General features: G+C 40.9%; 1 protein-coding gene across 3 annotated transcripts in view; it reads right to left on the reverse strand.

The window, feature by feature from the left end:
* The window catches only part of birc6 (baculoviral IAP repeat containing 6), a 134,856-nt gene extending 122,874 nt beyond the window's left edge, over positions 1 to 11,982 (reverse strand). For all 3 annotated transcript variants that reach the window (XM_078272747.1, XM_078272748.1, XM_078272745.1), the window contains exons 1-3: positions 11,536 to 11,982; positions 8,817 to 8,998; positions 6,681 to 6,818 (exon numbers count right to left, since the gene is read on the reverse strand). In XM_078272747.1, coding sequence (XP_078128873.1) covers positions 6,681 to 6,818; positions 8,817 to 8,998; positions 11,536 to 11,746 — 531 coding nt within the window. In that variant the 5' untranslated portion in view covers positions 11,747 to 11,982. The remainder of the gene's footprint in view (positions 1 to 6,680; positions 6,819 to 8,816; positions 8,999 to 11,535) is intronic.
* Positions 11,983 to 20,000: the final 8,018 nt, after the last annotated feature.

A 20,000-nucleotide genomic window follows, 5' to 3' on the forward strand; every position in this document is an offset into this window, starting at 1 on the left:
AACAAGAATTAACTTTAGATAGCCCTAGTCTTACATGATTTAACAGGAGTTAGGAGGAGACGGTGTTGAGATTTATAACATGTAACTTGCTGTATGGATCATAGTATAGTTATAATGGCTAAGCCTAAAACTTAAAGCCACTGAGGGGCTGCTATGCGGACTTAAACAATCAAACAAACAAACAAACAAACAGTCTATGGCTAGTAAACTAGCTGACGCGCTCTCTTCTACCAGACACCGCTCAGTAGTCTGCTGTTGAAATCACTGACTCCAATAGTCATCGTTGCATTTTGCTGGGAATTTATAGATCACAAAGTTCTTCATATCAATGTGCAAGAAACCATGTGTCCATCATCCACATGAGCGTTGCGCACTGTAGCGATTTGATGCGGTCAAAAACGGTTTGTGCTCCTTCGCTTAACAGCACCCCTAGTTACCTGTTGAAAGGTTCCTACCTATATAGACTTCACTCATATGCCTACCAGTGCCACCAGTGGACAATTTGTGTCCTACACTCAAACCAATGAAAATGGCTCTTACAATAGTATTAAGGGTTAAGTTGTGGATACATTTCAAATTTGGGCTCCGGGTAACCAGGTATTTTATCTGCTGAACCATAACATTTGACAAACTAACCAGATTTAGTTGACATAGCACATCATGGCTACACTTCATCTGTATCATCTTGTAGTCTGATTTGTTTAATATTTAAATAGTTCTTTATTTCTAAATTCTGTTAATTCTTTTCAATAAATAGTTCATAAATCTTCATTTGACTAGTTCATTACTAAACCCAGCCACCCAACCAAGTAAACTCAACCTGTGAGAAACACTGCTATTACACAGTAATGCAGCTGCAAGAAGGAACACGTTCCTTTGGGACCCATTCAAGCAAGCGCTCACACACCTGCATTTTTGGAGTGATAGAAAATCAAGAGATTTCAGGTTTAATATTAGGCTACCACTCAACAGCTCAGTTTTGGGTGTGGAAGATTGTTGTTAGTGGGGACATAAAACTAAAAAGGTTGTATTTAGTAATAGCATTTTAGGGGTGTACCACAAGCAAAATTCACAATTCAAAATATAACCGTTTTGGAGTCACAGTTATGTCTAGTACAGTGGGGGTACATCTTTTGGTTAATGTTTTGACAAAAGACGAGGCTACACAGTAATAATGGGTCATATTAGTTCCATAAATATTAAGTAAAAATTTTGAAAACAAAAGCATTAACGTCTTTACATAACAGAGAAGTCACATAGTGGGGGTTTTTTTCAACAACTAAAGCAATACACACTTTGCATTTGGTAGCTGCAGTTATAATACCAATGAAAAGTATAATGCAAGAGCCCAACCAATAACTATTTTTCATAAAATATAGTAATATTGGGGTATATGTTGAATAACAAGTAACAAAAAACGGCAGCACAGAGATACCAAAGATATGTGAGATAACTTAGAAACAGTGTTGTCATGGTTTATTCAATGTCACTTCATATCCTGGTCACAGTTCTTTAAAAAACATATGAAGGGATCCTTTAAAAAAATGGTTGTGTGTAAGACATCAACCAATACATTATTCATTCATTGATCATTATCAACCTCAAAAATATGGTATTGGTCAGGCTCTAGCTAGCCCATCCAGCTCCAGTTAATTCATGTGACAGTCATAAACCTTCAACGTGAACATGGCACGATAGAAAATGTTTCAATGTTTCTTTATACTAGGGCTCTGTCAAATCGATTCAGATATTTACACATTTTCTAAATGTACTTCAAAGGGGATATTTTTTAGGTTTGTAATGCTCTTATCAACATGGAGGTGGACAAATATGCTTGAGTTATGCAAATGTTTATTAAAGTAATAATAATAATAATAATAATTGATACTTTATTAATCCTGTAAGGGGAAATTACTAGGGCTGTCAAACGACTAATTTTTTTTTTTTTTTACCTAACTGAGATGTAACACTAACACTTTGCTTATACAGTACAAACAAAATGGTCCAAAACCAGATGCCACAGCAGGACATTTGTAACCTTTACGTTTTTCTAATAAGGAATGGAACAATTCTCCTGGACAGAAAAGGGGGTGGACAATGTCCCAAATGACAAAAACAGTCAAAAACCGAACAAACAACACAGTCCTAAAACCGTATGCTGATATACAGAGTCAATATAGTGTGCAGTAACTTCTAAATAATGTTGATTCCTCACTGACGTCCAGTGATCAGCGGTTAATGAGACAGCGTTTTCAGCATCTGCAGCAGTTCCAGTGTGGCTGCTTTCTCCGTGTCGTACAGGCTGTGTATGCGTGAAACTACTGTCCCCCTCCACAACTTTTTAAAAGTAAACTTTCCATTCAGAATCTTATTGGCATCCATTTCGGCGTCTCACGCTCGCCATCCACTCAAAACGTAACGTTAGCCTACTACTCTTTGGCCGGCTCCAAGCCCAAACAAGTGTGTGCAGCGTGCCTGTTGTTCTGTTTCCGGTCTAGCTAGATCCGGTGTGGTGTTGTAGTTTTTCTAACGTTACCAGTTGTTGCAACAGCATGTGAAAAAAGAACGTTGATCTTGCGATAAAAAAATTGATGCCGTTAAAATGGGTTTGCGTTAACACCGTTAAGAACGCGTTTAACTGACAGCACTAGAAATAATGTTTTACATTACAATTATTGCAACAATCCAAAATAATGACAAATACTGTCTAGAATGGAACATTACTTGGTAATACTAACACAATGTAGTGTCCCACTTTACACTTGGAAAGGTTAACTAAACAGCAGCTCAACACTAAACAATGGCGCTTGTGCATTCAGTGTTTCCCATACTTAAGATTCTACTTGGGCGTCCTGCCCAGGTAGACTGATGACTTAACTTTGAATAGCCTTAGTGTAATATGATTTAACGGGAGTTGCACACAGGATTGAATTTATAATAACATGCAACTTTCTGTATGGATCATAGTATAGGTTTAAGGTTAAGTTGTTAATGCAACATTTCAGCTCTGGGTAACCTTAATCAGGTATTTGTTAATTATTGTTAATTAATTAATGTATTTGACAAACCAACCAGATTTAGTTGACAAAACACAGCTACATCTGATTTGTTTAATATGTAAACAGGTATTTATCGCTAAATTATCTTGTTATGTATTCACTGTTTTCAATAAATAGTTCATAAACCTTTGACTAGTTTATTACTGAACCCAGCCACGATGTCACATCCTGCACCCCCCACCACCACAAGTAAACTCTCAACCTGTGGGAAACACTACTATTACAGCAACAGACACATTGTACAGCTAAATTACATTATTACATTACATTTCGCTGACGCTTTTATCCAAAGCGACTTACAATTACTACATATGTCAGAGGTCACATGCCTCTGGAGCATCTAAGGGTTAAGTGTCTTGCTCATGGACACATTGGCTGATGTATCACCGTGGGAATCGAACCCAGGTCTCCCACACCAAAGGCGTGTGTCCTATCCACTGCACCATCACCACCCCAGCTAAATGTAACAATGTAATGTAACAATGTCATTGTGTTTAAGCTCACATGTGGGAAAATAAAGGCTCACAAAAACATCCCCTTCTACTAAGTGGGATGAAAACAGGGCGATACATCAAGTAAATTCAAACAAAAGTGTGCGAGAAAGCGATGGCTTGGTGGGATGCTCCAACAGGAGCGTCCTGGCCGCTGCACTATCACTGGTCAGTGTGCTGACTTTGTTTAACGTCCCACTGTCTGCCTACTTGTCTCGGCACAAGTGTCGGAGAAATGCCTCTCCTTTATCTTCATAACATTCAAAGCATAAGAACGAAATTCCCACTGTGGGTCAAAATAATGTGCTGTGACCCCGAGCTAACTGTGATGACTGACAGCAATCTCTGCTGAGTGCAGCGCAGAGCTGCATCTCTTCCTAATTTCCCAAACTACGGACAGCCTGAGGGATAAAGTCACAGAACGTGTGTGCGTTACTCGTACGTCAAAGATCACATCCGATATGGGGATGACGTTGTCTCGACGACCTACAAAAGCTGGTTCTATGGTCCGTTGGGGTCATTAAAAAGTCTCTAAGATGACGTCCTGGAAATGAGGTCAACATCATTCCTCACTCAGATTATTCTTGTAAGTGTCTGACAACATTCCCACCAGACCCCATTTAAATAAACAATAATTTTATCATCAAAAAAACACTTCATTCAAAGTGGACAGAAACTAAATCAAATCAAAAGCCGTCTTGGTTCATCATTCCACTGTTCCAACAATCACCAAACTGTTTTAGTTGAAATAAACCCTTAAATTCACCCATTTACATGTGGAAATATGCTGGCTCTATACCAGTGTTGGGTGTAACGCCCAAAGTTACAAAGTAACGCGTTACAGTAATGCAACTACTTTTTCGGGTAAAAAGTAGTGTAACGCGCTACTACTGAAAAGTTGGTAACGAAACGTAGTTCCTTTTTCAATTCAGCGCAACATTACTTTTCCCAGGGACAGATTTGACAGTGACGCTGCCTTCTCAGCTGCGTGCTCACAAGCTCCACACAGGCCGTGACAGAGGCTGGTGTAGCAGAGCAATCATGGCAAGCGAGAAGCAGCCAAAGCTAACTTTTGAGAGCGTTTTAAGCTTTGTGGCTTTTTGCTAGATGGCGCTCTGAGCCAGGCAGACACAAAGCTGACAACCTCACAGATGGATGCGGTGGACATGGCTTCATACATTCACGCAGCGGACCGCTGCACGGACACGCAAGAATTTCCAGAAAAGAGGCTGCATGTGTCTACGACAATGTACAGACCATCATGGCTGCGCCACCGGTACAAGTCGATACAGACATTACATAGTATACACTTCATGGTCAAAGATAGTTTTTCTATAATTAACTTCAGTCTCTGCCAGACACCCCTGCTTTTAAAAGTAACGTAAAAGTAACGAGTAAAGTAAAAAGTTACTTTCCATGGGGGTAACTAAGTAAAGTAACGGATTACTTTTTTAAGAAGTAACGAGCAAACACTACTTTTTAAAAGTAACTTCCCCAACACTGCTCTATACACGCTAAAAGTCCAGATTATTTCCAAGGAGTCTGGTGGGTTTGGTAATGGTGATTTTGGGGCTGTTTAATGTTAAACTAAAAGGATCTTACTCTTTTTAACTAAGAGGTCTATTTCTGTAGGGATCTGTCCCATAATGTTGTCAGACACTTAGAATAATAATCTGAGTCTGTCAGCAGCAACAACAGAACTTTTAGTGACTCTAACTGCTGCTGAACATTAGTCCTGTAGGGTAACATTACAGCTTGTTACTAACTGCTGCTGAACATTAGTCCTGTAGGGTAACATTACAGCTTGTTACTAACAGCTGCTGAACATTAGTCCTGTAGGGTAACATTACAGCTTGTTACTAACAGCTGCTGAACATTAGTCCTGTAGGGTAACATTACAGCTTGTTACTACCTGCTGCTGAACATTAGTCCTGTAGGGTAACATTACAGCTTGTTACTAACTGCTGCTGAACATTAGTCCTGTAGGGTAACATTACAGCTTGTTACTAACTGCTGCTGAACATTAGTCCTGTAGGGTAACATTACAGCTTGTTACTAACTGCTGCTGAACATTAGTCCTGTAGGGTAACATTACAGCTTGTTACTAACTGCTGCTGAACATTAGTCCTGTAGGGTAACATTACAGCTTGTTACTAACAGCTGCTGAACATTAGTCCTGTAGGGGTAACATTACAGCTTGTTACTAACAGCTGCTGAACATTAGTCCTGTAGGGTAACATTACAGCTTGTTACTAACTGCTGCTGAACATTAGTCCTGTAGGGTAACATTACAGCTTGTTACTAACTGCTGCTGAACATTAGTCCTGTAGGGTAACATTACAGCTTGGTTCACTGCTGCTGGTTACAGTGTTCTCACTCTATACTGGACCAAAGATTTTAAATATTATTCCACATATTATTTTAAATAAATTAGTCATTTAGACACCAATGCATGGGTATATAGGGTCCAGATAGAAAAATACCAAAACACCTTTATTTATGTAAATTAGCACTTAATGAATTAGATAATGCCTCATTTGCATAATTAAAACATACAAATAAACAATACAAAGAAATATTTTCTTAATGTAAATAATCAACTGGGGATGTTGGTGATATCTGTTAGTTATAGTTCAATATGTCCCCTATTCATTTGTAGTGTCTCCCTTTAACATAGGCTGCAATGGGAAATTGGCTTCACCGATTTCAGTATTTTTCAATACATTCCACCACTTGGATCTCTTAGGGCTTTTTATACGTTATAGAGGAGACTTTTACGAGACTAAATCAGTTGAAAGAGTTTCTGCAATTTGTGTGAGGTCATGTTGCATAATGCCTGTAGTAAAATGCTGTTAGAGAAGTAACTGCACTGAGGGAGAAAAAAAAACAAAGACATAGATACAAGTATAATGAATTACTCTGAATGACCGTAGTGGGGAAGCTCTTTTACTTTTACTTGACTGGCTCCTCTCATGTAACATCCCAAATAATTGAATATAGTGAAACATTGGTCGTGAGGTTCAGGTGTCACTAACAGCCAAATCCTTAATATGTTGATATGAAACAGTGAGCCTTGATTAATACAGGATGCAACAATAAAACAAAATCATTTTTAGGCTGTCAGACTAACCTTAGCCACTTTGTGATTGGCTGCCGTCTCGTGTGAGGTATTCTTCAGGCCTTCTTTGAGCTGGGTGATGAAGAGTTCATAGCCCTCTGTGTTAGACACATCAATCTTTTCCTGACAGGCTGACAGCATCTGCTGGGCCTGAAAAGACACACAAACATAGATATTAGTTCTAACTGCCTGAGTCAGGCATTGGAGGTTTCATGGGTTGTGAAGCCAATTGATCCATGATAATGTAGTTACAGTCAGAATGGGACGGACGGACGGACGGACGGACACGCACACGCGCACGCACACACACACACACACACACACACACACACAATGCAATGTAACCATCTGTCCTTGATTGATGATTTCAAAGTAATTGATAGGGGACAACATTCAAAGCCTTCGTTCTACGCAAAAATATTTTGTAAGGGTTTCTAAGTGTCTGCTGAATTGTTAGCAATGGAAAGAGTTAACATTTGTAATGTTTATTGAATGTTTATTACTGCAATGAGATGAGAAGAGGTTAAGTGAAAGTGCTTAAATCAGGTGAAGTGTTAGTCTCTCATATTCAGTACGACATGAACAGCAGTTGAGCTGTCAGATGAAAGCAGGCACGGTGCAACAATTACTTTTTTGTCCAGCAGCCAAATGGCTAGTGGATGTTTAAATGTTTGCAGGTGAGTGAAGTAGATCTACCTGCCACTTGCATGTTTTACCAGCATTTGGCTGGTGGATGGTGCTTATTTCGTAGCCTGAAAGCATGTGTGTTGCCCAGTGTTTCCTCCAGCAGCGGCGATGAAGTGCAATGAATTTGCGTCACCAGAAGATATTTAGCATGTCCGCTGACACGAGAAGAGCTTTAGACACATATGTGTACACAGTTGTAGTAGATGTCGAATTACGTTTAATAAAATGTTTCAAAATACTGGTATATACATGTATTGAACATAATACAATACAAATAACGTTGAAACAAATCAAATTAAAATTATGCAAAAAAGAGGTCAATGTCGATAAACAAGAAGCCTTATGACATAAGTCCCATCCTGCTTGGGAGCCTTTTATCCTGGTGGGTGGAGATTTTTGATGTCCCTAATGGTTGTTCATTGCTGAAGTACCAAACACTATTAGCTGTTGCCACATTACAAACACGTTGAGTTTAGTTAATCATAAAACAGACAAACATAGCCCAGTAAAAACCCATAACATCTAGGCATACGCCTAACGTTACGTTCAATAATAAACCGTGAATTTGATGCAATATTTGCAACTGACGTTTCTACCCTGGGACCACCCCCAAGACACTCAAAAGCGGGGAAATTTGACAGCGAATTGATGTAATGTAATGACGAACTCAGCACTTTTGGTGTGTGTTGCCACAGTGTGAAATTGTATATTTTTGGATAATAGTTTAATGGTCCTTTCCATAAAGACAAAGATGGTACCCTCTTTGATAAAGAGAGTGGCCTACCTTTGAGCTGCTCCATGGCGTCTCTACGTCTCACTGAACTTCATTGTACTAGGCAGGTTGCCACCAACTGCGCTTTCAAACGACTAATAACCAATAACGGCAACAAAAGCAGTTTAACTGTTATTTTTAAAGTAAGTAATCAAAGCACTTGAGATGTCGGTTGAAATGGACGCCCTGAAGATACAGTTGATGTTTAGTTGTATGTCACTAGAAGTGTAATAGCTGAAAGTAGTAGCAGCAACGGTCCGTTGAAGAGGAAAAACATCTGTTTGAGTGTCAGTGTGCAATTTCTTTTCACCATGACCAATTTTGACAAAAATTAAGCTGCATTGTGTGCTTTGCACCATTATTGTTTTAATGCTGGGCTACACACTTTCCCTAACTTTTATATTACTCAGCAGTTCTTAGAGTGGGTGAGTGTGAGGATTGCTGGTGTGATTCTAATCTAATCTGAGGGAGCAGTTACACAAAGGTTTTTACCTGCTCAACTGCCATTTTAACCAGCCTTTCATATACGCAGAATTAACAGTGTATTCCAACCTAGGGCTTTTATTCTGATGGTGGAACAAAAGGCTTAGTGTAAACACATTTATCCAGGCCAAACACAACAACTGGTATCAAATATCAGGTGACAACAGCCATCTCTGTGAGGGGCTTCCTGGTGGCTAGGCTCTTACCTCTGTGACCGGCAGCTCCAACTGAACCAGGTCCTCTGGCTTGGCCACTGGAGGCTGGAGAGCTGTGTCCAGGAGCAGGATGCCGTTCAGGTCCTTCCTGCATCCCACTGCATAGTCGTCCACAAAAAGGACCTTGTCCACTGCAGGAAAGTACTGACACCTGACACGACCACCAGGTTTAGCTGCGACAGGAACAGAGGACAGCAGAGTTAGGAGTTTGAAGGAGAAAGGCTAGAAGGAAGGTCCACACTTTACTACCTGAAAACCACTACATCAGGGTTTTTCCTGCATGGAGGAATGTTTGGTGCCCCCCAAAGAGGTTTTAGCCAGCTCCAAAGGAATATCACCAGCGCCATTCATTTACTCAAGCATAATAGAATTTTGTGTTTATCAAATTGTCAGAAATAAAAGGAAAATGCATAGATTCTGTCAAATAAGGTAACAGACTCATTGCCGTTTCTTATCGTTTTATATTTAGTATATGTAAAGCACTTTGTAATCAATAAGCAGACTAACTTTTACTAGTAGCACTGTAGCCCCTAACTGAAAGTTTTAGGGGCACAGGGGGGAAATTTAAGGATGCACACCTGCAACGCAATTTTTCACATTTCCCCATTTTAACTGTATTACTGATAAATGCTTCAATAATAAATTGCCTACATATACTACAATGTGCTGTTTTATTTTAGTTCAGTCACATTTTAATTGAATGGGGCTTAACAAATGCACATTCAGAAATGTAAACAAAGTATTATTACGGTCATTACAGTGCAAAAACCAAAACTAAAAACGTGTCCACAGCAGCGGTTTCGGACGGCAGGGATCGCTACCACTTCCCAGCATTGGACGCTTATTTTAAATGTGTTTCTGAAAACATTTTGTGTGAGAAAAAAGCTGCAGTTGCTGAATCTGTCTGAATCGCTTTATTTTTATTTTCAGTACTGTGGCTGACCTTACAAAGTACGTACTGTTGCATGCTGCATGCATACAATTGGGACACACTACTTCTTAATAACATTGTGCCTTGAACTTTGACACTCTTGCTCAAATATGCTGTGCAAAGGATTGTGGGTCAGAATAGCCAGAAAAGTATTCTGGCTTGCATACTGCAAAATCTGACAGGATACAGTAGGACATCCTGGTGTTTTTGGCACACTGCATTTCACATACTATGTGTTGGGAGTTGGGACATACTAAATATTTTTTCTGGCAAACTAAATAGTAAGATAGTAAGGGGATAAGAATGCAGGGACAGTGGTTTGTCAGGTTTATCAGCCACCCAGATGAGACCGTTCTGGAGGAAAGTGAGGGTCAGTCTGAGACTCAAAGCAGAGAAGGGTGAGAGCGATTATACAAGTTACTGAAATATTGAGGAATACGCAAACAAGGAAAAATTAACTTATTTCTGTGTTTTTTTCTTTTCATATTTAACAGTCAGGACAGGAAGCACAGAAAGCTATAGGTGGCCCATGAACACGTCTGATGGGATGCTGTGTGTACTCAGAAAACAGTCCCTCACACCATGCTCATTTTGTAAAGCAGCCACTCTAAAAAGGTGAGTGCACAAACTGTACACCTTGCATGCCACACACGTTTTCCAGCCTATATTCAGGAAAACCCTGCTACAGGTACTAATAAACAGTTGTTTTGCTTTACCTTGTTTAAAAAAACATATATGTTTGCCCACTGATAAGTCAGAGTGAAAGCTCTTCTAGAAATACTGACATCCATCAGGAAATCAGCACAATTTAAGATGTTAAACTAATGGTAACAATAGACCACTGTCTATAGGACAGCCAAATCAAGTGTGTTCATGTTTCTCTTTCACTTAAAAAGAAAAAAGGCACTTGACATATACTCTGTCGTGTAAACAAAGCAGAGGACAGTGATCAGCGGTGCAGTTACCAGGTGAAGCCCAGCTTGAGGAAACCAATATGCAAGTCTTTGGAAACGTTGTATGCAATGTCCTGTATACATTGCTATTGGACTTTGCGTGCAGACACGCAAGTCCAACAAGAAAAGTGTTGGCTGGTTATTTTACCGAATTAGTCAAGTTAGCCCAGTAAACAAATATAGCCCCATCACACCAACTCTACAGCATCAAGTCAGTTTACTTTCAGCATCACATTAATGCTTCCAAATGACTGACATTAACGTTGTACACGACAGGCTGGAGCTAAAGTTAGGCAGCTAACGTTAGAGTGCCGCTGGCTAGCTTAGTGGCTATCACAGTAATTCCCATTAATGTAACACTGTAGTACATTTAACTAGGTAATAGTAGGCGTGCTAAATTAGGTGCCCAAGATATAAATTCCAATTCTAACGAAATATCGTGATGACCACTAGAATGACAGAAACTGACAGGAAAGGTTGCCCGGCTAACTAGCGCTGTGCTAAGTTAACCAGCTATCTATTAGCTTACATGGTAGATTTGGCATGTTGCAACTGGGGTAAACAGTAGGAAACACCGGCGTTCAAGAAGCACTACAGTCAACTTTACTTTACATTTCAGATTAACGTCTGAAGACGGTGCACAGGCACAATCACAACAGGCTGAACGAATCCAGTTATCCAATAATCAAACTAACGTTAGGCCCAAAGACAACTGCCAGGAACAGCTAACGTTGTCGGTAGCTAGCTGAGGTTACAGTGTCGTGTTTAGTGTCTGTTGACAATCAGTGGTTGGTGTCAGGGCTTGACGGAGGGTTCCGGTGCTTACCGTGCAACGCTGAAGCCTGGAGAATGGCCCCCGAAGTGCCGTCAATTACTTTGATACTGCCGCGGCTGGTAACGGCCAGGATAGCGTTGAGGGCCGGGTGGTAGGAAAGGCTTCGCAGGCCCTCCTCGTCGCAACGCAGGCAACCGTCTCTCAGTACAATCCAGTCTGAAGAGGTGGACGAGCCGGAGCCCGGCGAGGCCGCGGCCGCCATCTTTACTTATTTTTCCCTTCCCTTCTGGGGTTGGTAAGGATCAGATGATACACGTAATACTGCTAATTCTATAAGACTAACTCAGAACTACCATTCCTCTGCCACCGCTGACTCCTTCTGCGGCTTCTTCTCCTCCGCCCGTTACCGCAGCAGTGGCTATTCACCATCAGCGCTGAGGAACTCTAGGCTGGGCTTTCTGTCAGTTACGCGATAGGTAAACGGAGCTAGCGTATCACTCTGCCACTTCCCGCGATAACACCAAGTGCAGCGAGAGGAACGAATGGAATACGTAATAAGACCATCACAACAATAGCTCTGCAACAAACAACAAGCAACAAAGGTTAAAATGTTTCTTTTATTGTGCCCAGCAGTTGTAAACACAATTGATGCAGTCCATTTATAGGCCGAAAACACCACAACCTACTACCTCAAGCATTACCACACAGTTGAATCTGACATTTTGAATCAAAAATCCATATTAGAGCCTTTCGTTATATGTCCACTAGGACTGCACTAATAATATATTTTTCCATTGACTTACTTATTTTTCCCGTTTTATTTATTTATAATAAATCCACTGTTTTCCCTAGGTTTGGGGAAGACTTGGGTGTACATATTTGGCAGGGATTTAGGGGTCCTCCCTCAAGAAAATCTTCAATAAAATAAATATGCAATTTCACATCATTTTGGACGATTTTTATTACCATATTTGTGTCTAAATTGTTGGAAAAGCTATAAATAAATATCACATTTACAAATCTTAAACACAATACTTACTAAAGCCACCAACTACAATCAATAGATCTGAGAAAAGTCATTTAGTTAGTTTTGATGCTTGCATTGATTTTACATTAGTCTATATTCACGACGTTCCACTTCTGGGATTGTTATGGTGTCGCCGGATGTCCCTCATTTCAGCTGGATGTCCGTCCCCTTCCTCTGTCTCTGTGTTGGCGTTCTAACCTCTGGTGGATTTGTGAGGACTATGGTTAACTGGTCCTCAGATCTCTGCAGGGTAAATCCAGACAGCTAGCTAGACTATCTGTCCAATCTGAGGTTTCCGGTTGCACGACTAAAACTACTTTTGAACGCACACGTTCCACCAAAACAAGTTCCTTCCTGAGACTATTTAGCAGAGGCACCGTGGCTCCGTCTGGAGCTTAGCACCGCCCAAGACAATTGTGATTGGTTTAAAGAAATGCCAATAAACCAGAGCATGTTTTTCTCCCATCCAGGAATGCTGTGTGGACTTCCTGGGAGGAAGGTCTGGCAAAGGTGGTGCCCAAAACTGCTTGGGTGCTGCACCTAAGCCTTATAATGGAAGGGAAAACCCTGCCATCAGCTCCTTATTTATTTATTTTCAAATTTTTTGGGCATTTCTGCCTTTATTTGATAGGACAGCTGAGACATGAAAGGGGAGAGAGGGGGGAAGACATGCAGGAAAACTGTCACAGGTTGGACTCAAACCCTGGACCTTCTGCGTCAAGGAATAAACCTCTGCACATGCGCCCGCTCTACCAACTGAGCACCAGCACTCCCCCTCCGCTGGCAGAGATGGTCTTGCTTGTTCACGTAGTCAGGATGGCAGACATATTATGGCTGACAGTTCTCTTCACCTTTTCCCTGATCTTTACATTTGAAAACCTTGACCGACCAGACTAGCAGAGTCAGCAGGAGAATGGTCAATAAGATGGCTGCAGAGATAGTCTTGTTGGCTCTAGCTCCTCTTCTCCACCTTTTTCTGGGTCGGCAGGGACACGGGTTGGGACATGTTTAAGGACTCCTGTACAGATATTGATAAGCTCACTGATGTTGTTAGCTGCTATGTGACGTTCTGTGAAGACAATGTAATCCCTAATAAGTCTCTGAAGGTACTGTATATCCAAACAGCAAGCCATGGGTGTCAAAATCATTGAAACTTTTATTAAACAAAACGAGAAGATTATTTTGTACGGGAAACCTCTCAGAGCTGAAAAACAAGGAGATAAAAAGTCAAATCAGGAGAGCAAAACTTAGCTATAAGGTTAAGTTAGAAAGAATACTTGGCAACAATAATTTGGGTTCTGAATGACATGGTCGAAGAACTATTGTTGATTCAAAATACAAAAGCTAAATGGTGTTTCTTGATGGTTTTAATCCGATAAACCGCTGGCGCAGGAGTTTATGAGTTTCATCATAGGTTTGACACCCTTGATTTTAGTAACAAGGTTTTAGAAATGAAAAACAAACTATCATGCACTGGTTCCATCCCCTTCGATGTTTGCTCTGTGGCCTACTCCTTTAAACACTCCAAAGCTAGAAAAAGCACAGGGGTCTCATTTATAAAACTGTGCGTAGGATCCTTACTAAAAGTGTACATACGCCCAAAAGCCAAAAATGACGTACGCCAAAAAAAAGTCTGATTTATAAAACCGTGCGTACCTACATCTGTAAGCAATGTTCCCTTTATAAATCACAGATTACCTACATGAATCAGCCTCTTATCCCGCCCTGTACACGCCCATTTTTAACCATAAATAGTCAATGCAAAGCACCTCGTGAATGGTGATCAGTATGAGGAAGATGGTGAGGAGAAGACATGTGCGTAAGGCATCAATACTTGAAAATATTAAGAGTAATCATTATTCCTACATGTACTTCCTGCAGTCTGACTTCAGTTCACCACCTCACCATCTGCGTCACCAATTCCCATTGTCTCCAAAATGTGCGTACTCATGGGTCAGAGTTTGCGTGGAGGACCGCACATTCTCCCGTCAAGTTTGGTTTTTATAAATCACAACCTTTGCGTGGGAAGTGGCGTACGCACATTTAAGCCCCGTTTCGTGCGTACGCCACGTTTATAAATGAGACGCAAACTCTGACCCATGCGTACGCATATTTTGGAGACAATGGGAATTGGTGACGCAGATGGTGAGGTGGTGAACTGAAGTCAGACTGCAGGAAGTACATGTGGGAATAATGATTACTCATAATATTTAGTAAGTATTGATGCCTCACGCACATTTTTTCACTCCATATCATCCATGTTACCATGAAGATTAAATCCAGCAGTGGTATTTGCGGTTGTACTGAGTGAGAATTGTTCCATAAACACTTTGTAAAATCCAACTCAAATCTTAAATCAAAATTTGTTATTAATATTTAATCGCCGCTGTCTCACCATCACATTGTCCGCTACGGAGCGCAGGAGGAGGAGATTGCCCGACTCCATGGAATACAGGATAGCATCAAATACCCTAGCATTAGATAACGGCAGATCACAGTGTAAATAACTAAATATGTCTTTAATACTGTGCACATATCATCAAATGTCAAAGTCTGGAAATACAGCCGTTAAGCTCTCGCGCAATCGTTACCCTTAATGTCCTCGTTATCGGTCCAAACTGTAATGCTGTTTGTGACAAAACCTGCATGAAGAAAAGTGTGTTTGCCTATTAGACTCTCTTTCGTCTTCAAATTGTATCTCGGGGGGGATAACACTAGTTGATGCTGTGTTAATCACTTTAATTGTTGCAAACATATAAAAAATGGGCGTGTACAGGGCGGGATAAGAGGCTGATCCACGTACGCACACTTGTAGGTAATCTCTGATTTATAAAGGGAACATTGTTTACAGGTGTGCGTACGCATGGTTTTATAAATCTGACTTTTTTTTTGGCGTATGTACACTTAAGGATCCTACACACAGTTTTATAAATGAGACCCCAGAGCCTGACAGTATAAGTAGCCGTCTGCTCGCCTGTTCAGAACAATTAGCCCCCATCTTCCACTGCATTTGTCAGGCGTCACTCAACCAGAAGAGGTTGCCAAAAAGCTGGAAGCAGTCAAAAGTGATCTCAGTGGTCAAAAACAATCATCCAAAGGTTTTTTTTTTTTTTTTAAAGATTATTTTTTTGGGCTTTTCTGCCTTTAAATTTTGACAGGACAACTAGGTGAGAAAGGAGAGAGAGAGAGGGGGGAGACCTGCAGGAAATCGTCACAGGTCGGACCCGAACCCTGGACCTCTGCATCGAGGCATAAACCTCTCAGTATATGTGCGCCTGCTCCACCCACTGACCCAACCCGGCCACCATCCAAAGGTGTAATGATTTTAGGCCTGTTGCTCTGACTTCCCTAGTTATGAAGTCTTTTGACAAACTGCTGAAAGGAGAACTTCTCACTAATACTGAGCACCTGCTTGACAGTTTGCGTATATACGACTGGGCGAGAGAGGTAGAAGATGCTACCAGCACTCTCTGTAAAGTGTCCTGAGACTACCCGTCATGATTTGACACTATAAATAAAATTGAATAGACAAGCTCATTAAGAAGTTTGATTTAGATTTTAATATGGTGGGCTGGATCATTGATTTAACGAACAGAACCCAGAGAGTGAGTTAAGTTGATCTGCAGGGTCCCCTCTGGGCTGCGTGCGGCCTGTCTCCACTACTCTATATTCTCTATACTAACAACTGTCACAGCTGTTGCGACAACAGATTGATTTTAAAGATTACGGATGACTCTGACACAGCCAGTCTCCTCCACGCTGGTGAAAACAGCCATGGTCCTGTTGCTGAGGAGTTCGTACAGTGGTGTGACAGTGCATTGCATTCCATCAACTAATTGTAACAAAAATGAAGGACATGAGTTTTGAAGTCCTCAACCCCTGAGAGTAGTCTCGTCAAGGGACAGGTGAGTCTCTGTTGATAACTACAAGTACCTGGGGATTTTCACTGATGACAAGCTGAATTTTAATTATTACACTGAGATTCTGTGTAAGAAGGGTCAGCAACGTTTGTTCTGCCTCCGGAACTTCTCTCAGTTTCATGTTTCACAGAGGTTATATAGAGTCCGTTTGAACTTTTATCTGTTGGTATGGGAACCTCAGCATCAAGGCCAATAATGCGCTGTCCAGGATAGTGCAAGTGAGCAGCAAGATCTTGGGGGGCAGCAGAGTACCTATGTAACCTGTTCAAAAAAGCATTTAAGATGATCAACAATCCCACACATCTTCCATGACAAGGCTTCTTCCAAAGGGAATGTGTTTTAGATCGCCAGGATGGAAAACTGATAGGAGGAAGTTTGGTTTTATTCCAGAAGCCGTTGGACACAATACGAGGAATGGTCATTAACCTCGTTCATAGACTGATAAATGCACTTGCACTTATGACCTTTTACATTTTTGTACCTATTGTGCTGCTATTAATCCTTGTATGTCTTTCTAACACGTTTGCCATATTTGCATTTGTCTGTGTATTTCTGTTTGCACGCTCACTTGCATTGAATTGCCCGGTTGACAGACGAATAAAGTATTTTGAATTGAATTTGGACATTCCTATCAGCATCAGCTGTACTTTGTGTTTAGTGCTAATCAGCGAATACTAGCACGCTAACATACTGAACTAATGCGTGTGTTGTATATCATACTCAAGTTAGGAGGATTTCCAACATATGGACAGAAGGCGATCAGTGGACGAGCTGCTGTACCTGGCGACCTGCACAGGTAGCTGTTACTGTATTTGATAGGTTGATTTTTTTTATGTGAAAATATAACTTACTTTGAAAGAGACATGTATTGTAATTTCCACTATATGATTAATTAAGAGCAGAACTGCTGTAGACTGTTACTGTCTCTGTCCATGATGTGGACATGTCTATTATCCTGATTCAGGGCAGACGCTAAAGTCTGCTTTCCTGCAGCGCGTGCTCTCTACTTCTTTTACTGCCCTGTCGTCATGTTTTTCTGTCACAAATGCAACCGTTGCCTCGTTGCATAGAACGCCGCGGTCTGCTGGTCTGCTGTGCGGGATTTGGCGATGCGCCGGGATCACGGTAGCCCAGTGATCAGGGTTACAATGAGTTTATCTACTACAATTAACAATGTTAACAAGCCCATTCTTCTGGATCATCTTTTACTATTTCAAAGTGCACCCCCACTTTAGATGTTCTTTCCCCAGACATCAGTCAAAGGTTTCAGTCCCTGCCACCAAGACGCTCCTCCATCCCATCGTGGAAAGGGACACTTCAATCTGGCACTTTTAAAACATTTAGGCTATTAAAAGCTTCTTTCTTTTCACATTTTATTTACAGCATTAGATGTTGGTATTTATATCATAATAGGCCGTATATTAACTTATTGGGAGAAAACAGCTAGTTCTATGTCAAATCAGACATTGAGCACCCCCATATAGCCCAAATGGCATGGATTTGACTGGGAGATTTGTCTCCTTATTAAGCATCGAACATCGACTATTCGGGGTCACACCTACAGCATTGTTTAATATATTAGAGCGACCAGCTGTGTTTAGTGTATATAATGTAAAGAAAATCAGTAATTAGGAAATACCAGATGATACTTACGTACTGTAATTATTAATCAAAGGATTATATTCCTGTATTGCATGGCTGAAACAGGACAAGGCACCTTATTTAGTAGACAATGCTTTAGATCACGCTAACTGCTGCTGAAATACATCAATTAAAAAAAATCTGGTCTGAAAAATGAAAAGCAGAAATGGACACTTGTCATCGTACATTACAGTGCATAACTATAAAGAACATTATGCTCAACAATCTCTTTGTGGTGCTGTGTCTTCCTTCAGCATCAACTTATACACAAATATTTGGCACCACAATCTTCAGTGGGATAAAGGGTAAAAACTAAATCATTAAATTAATATACAACCCTGTGACTATTTCCTGCTGTGTAAGCTGTAAAAGCATATGCATTTATTGACCAAAGACAAAAGGGACAAAACTATATACACTGATATACAGTGGGGTGAAAAAGTGTTTCCCCCTTCCTGATTTCTTTTGCATGTTTGTCACACTTAAATGTTTCAGATCAAACAAATTTAAATATAAGACAAAGATAACACAAGTAAAGACAAAATGCAGTTTTTAAATTAAGGTTGTTATTAAGGGAAAACAATCCAAATCTACATGGCCCTGTGTGAATAAGTGATTGCTCCCTAAACCTAATGACAGGCTGGGCCACCCTTAGCAGTACCAACTGTAATCAAGCGTCTGTGATGCCTTGCAATGAGTCCTTCACAGCGCTGCGGAGGAATATTGGCCCACTCATCTTTGCAGAATTGTTGTCGAACTGCCTCGTTAAGGTCATGCCACAGCATCACAATAGGATTCAGGTCAGGACTTAGACTAGGCCACTCCAAAGTCTTCATTTAGTTTTTCTTCAGCCATTCAGAGGTGGACTTGCTGGTGCGTTTCGGATCATTGTCCTGCTGCAGAACCCAAGTTGGCTTCAGCTTGGGGTCACGAACAGATGGCCGGACATTCTCCTTCAGGATTTTTTGGTAGACGGCAGAATTCATGGTTCCATTTATTATAGCAAGTCTTCCAGGTCCTGAAGCAGCAAAAAGCCCCAGACCACCACCATATTTTACTGTTGGTATCATGTTCTTTTTCTGAAACGCGGTGTTACTTTTACGCTAGACGTAATGGGCCACACACCTTCCAAAAAGTTAAACTTTTGTCTCGTCAGTCCACAGAGTATTTTCCCAAAAGTCTTGGGGATAATCAAGATGTTTTCTGGCAAAAATGAGACGAGCCTTAATGTTCTTTTTGCTCAGCAGTGGATTTTGTCTTGGAACTCTGCCATGCACACCATTTCTGCCCCGTCTCTTTCTTATGGTGGAGTCATGAACACTGACCTAACTGAGGCAAGTGAGGCCTGCAGTTCTTTGGATGTTGTTGTGGGGTCTTTTGTGACCTCTTGGATGAGTAGCCGCTGCGCTCTCGGGGTAATTTTGGTCAGCCGGCGACTCCTGGTAAGGTTCATCACTGTTCCATGTTTTCGCCATTTGTGGATAATGACTCTCAATGTGGTTCGCTGGCGTCCCAAAGCTTTAGAAATGGCTTTATAACCTTTTCCAGACTGATAGATCTAAATTACTCTCTCATTTGTTGCTGAATTTCTTTGGCTCTTGGCATGGCTTTTGAGGATCTTTTGGGCTACTTGACTTTGTCAGGCAGGTCCTATTTAAGTGATTTCTTGATTGAGAACAGGTGTGGCAGTAATCAGGCCTGGGTGTGGCTAGAGTGTGATAAACCACAGTTAACGGTTTAATAATAAAAACCTTCATTTAATAACTGCATTTTGTGTTTACTTGTGTTATCTTTGTCGTATTTAAAAATTGTTTGATGATCTGAAACATTTAGGTGTGACAGACATGCCAAAAAATAAGAAATCAGGAAGGGGGGGGCAAACACTTTCTCACACCACTGTATATTCCCAAAGTCCCCACCGTCTACAA

This window comes from Sander vitreus, chromosome 17 (genome assembly GCF_031162955.1).
Source record: "Sander vitreus isolate 19-12246 chromosome 17, sanVit1, whole genome shotgun sequence".
Lineage (NCBI taxonomy): Eukaryota > Metazoa > Chordata > Actinopteri > Perciformes > Percidae > Sander > Sander vitreus.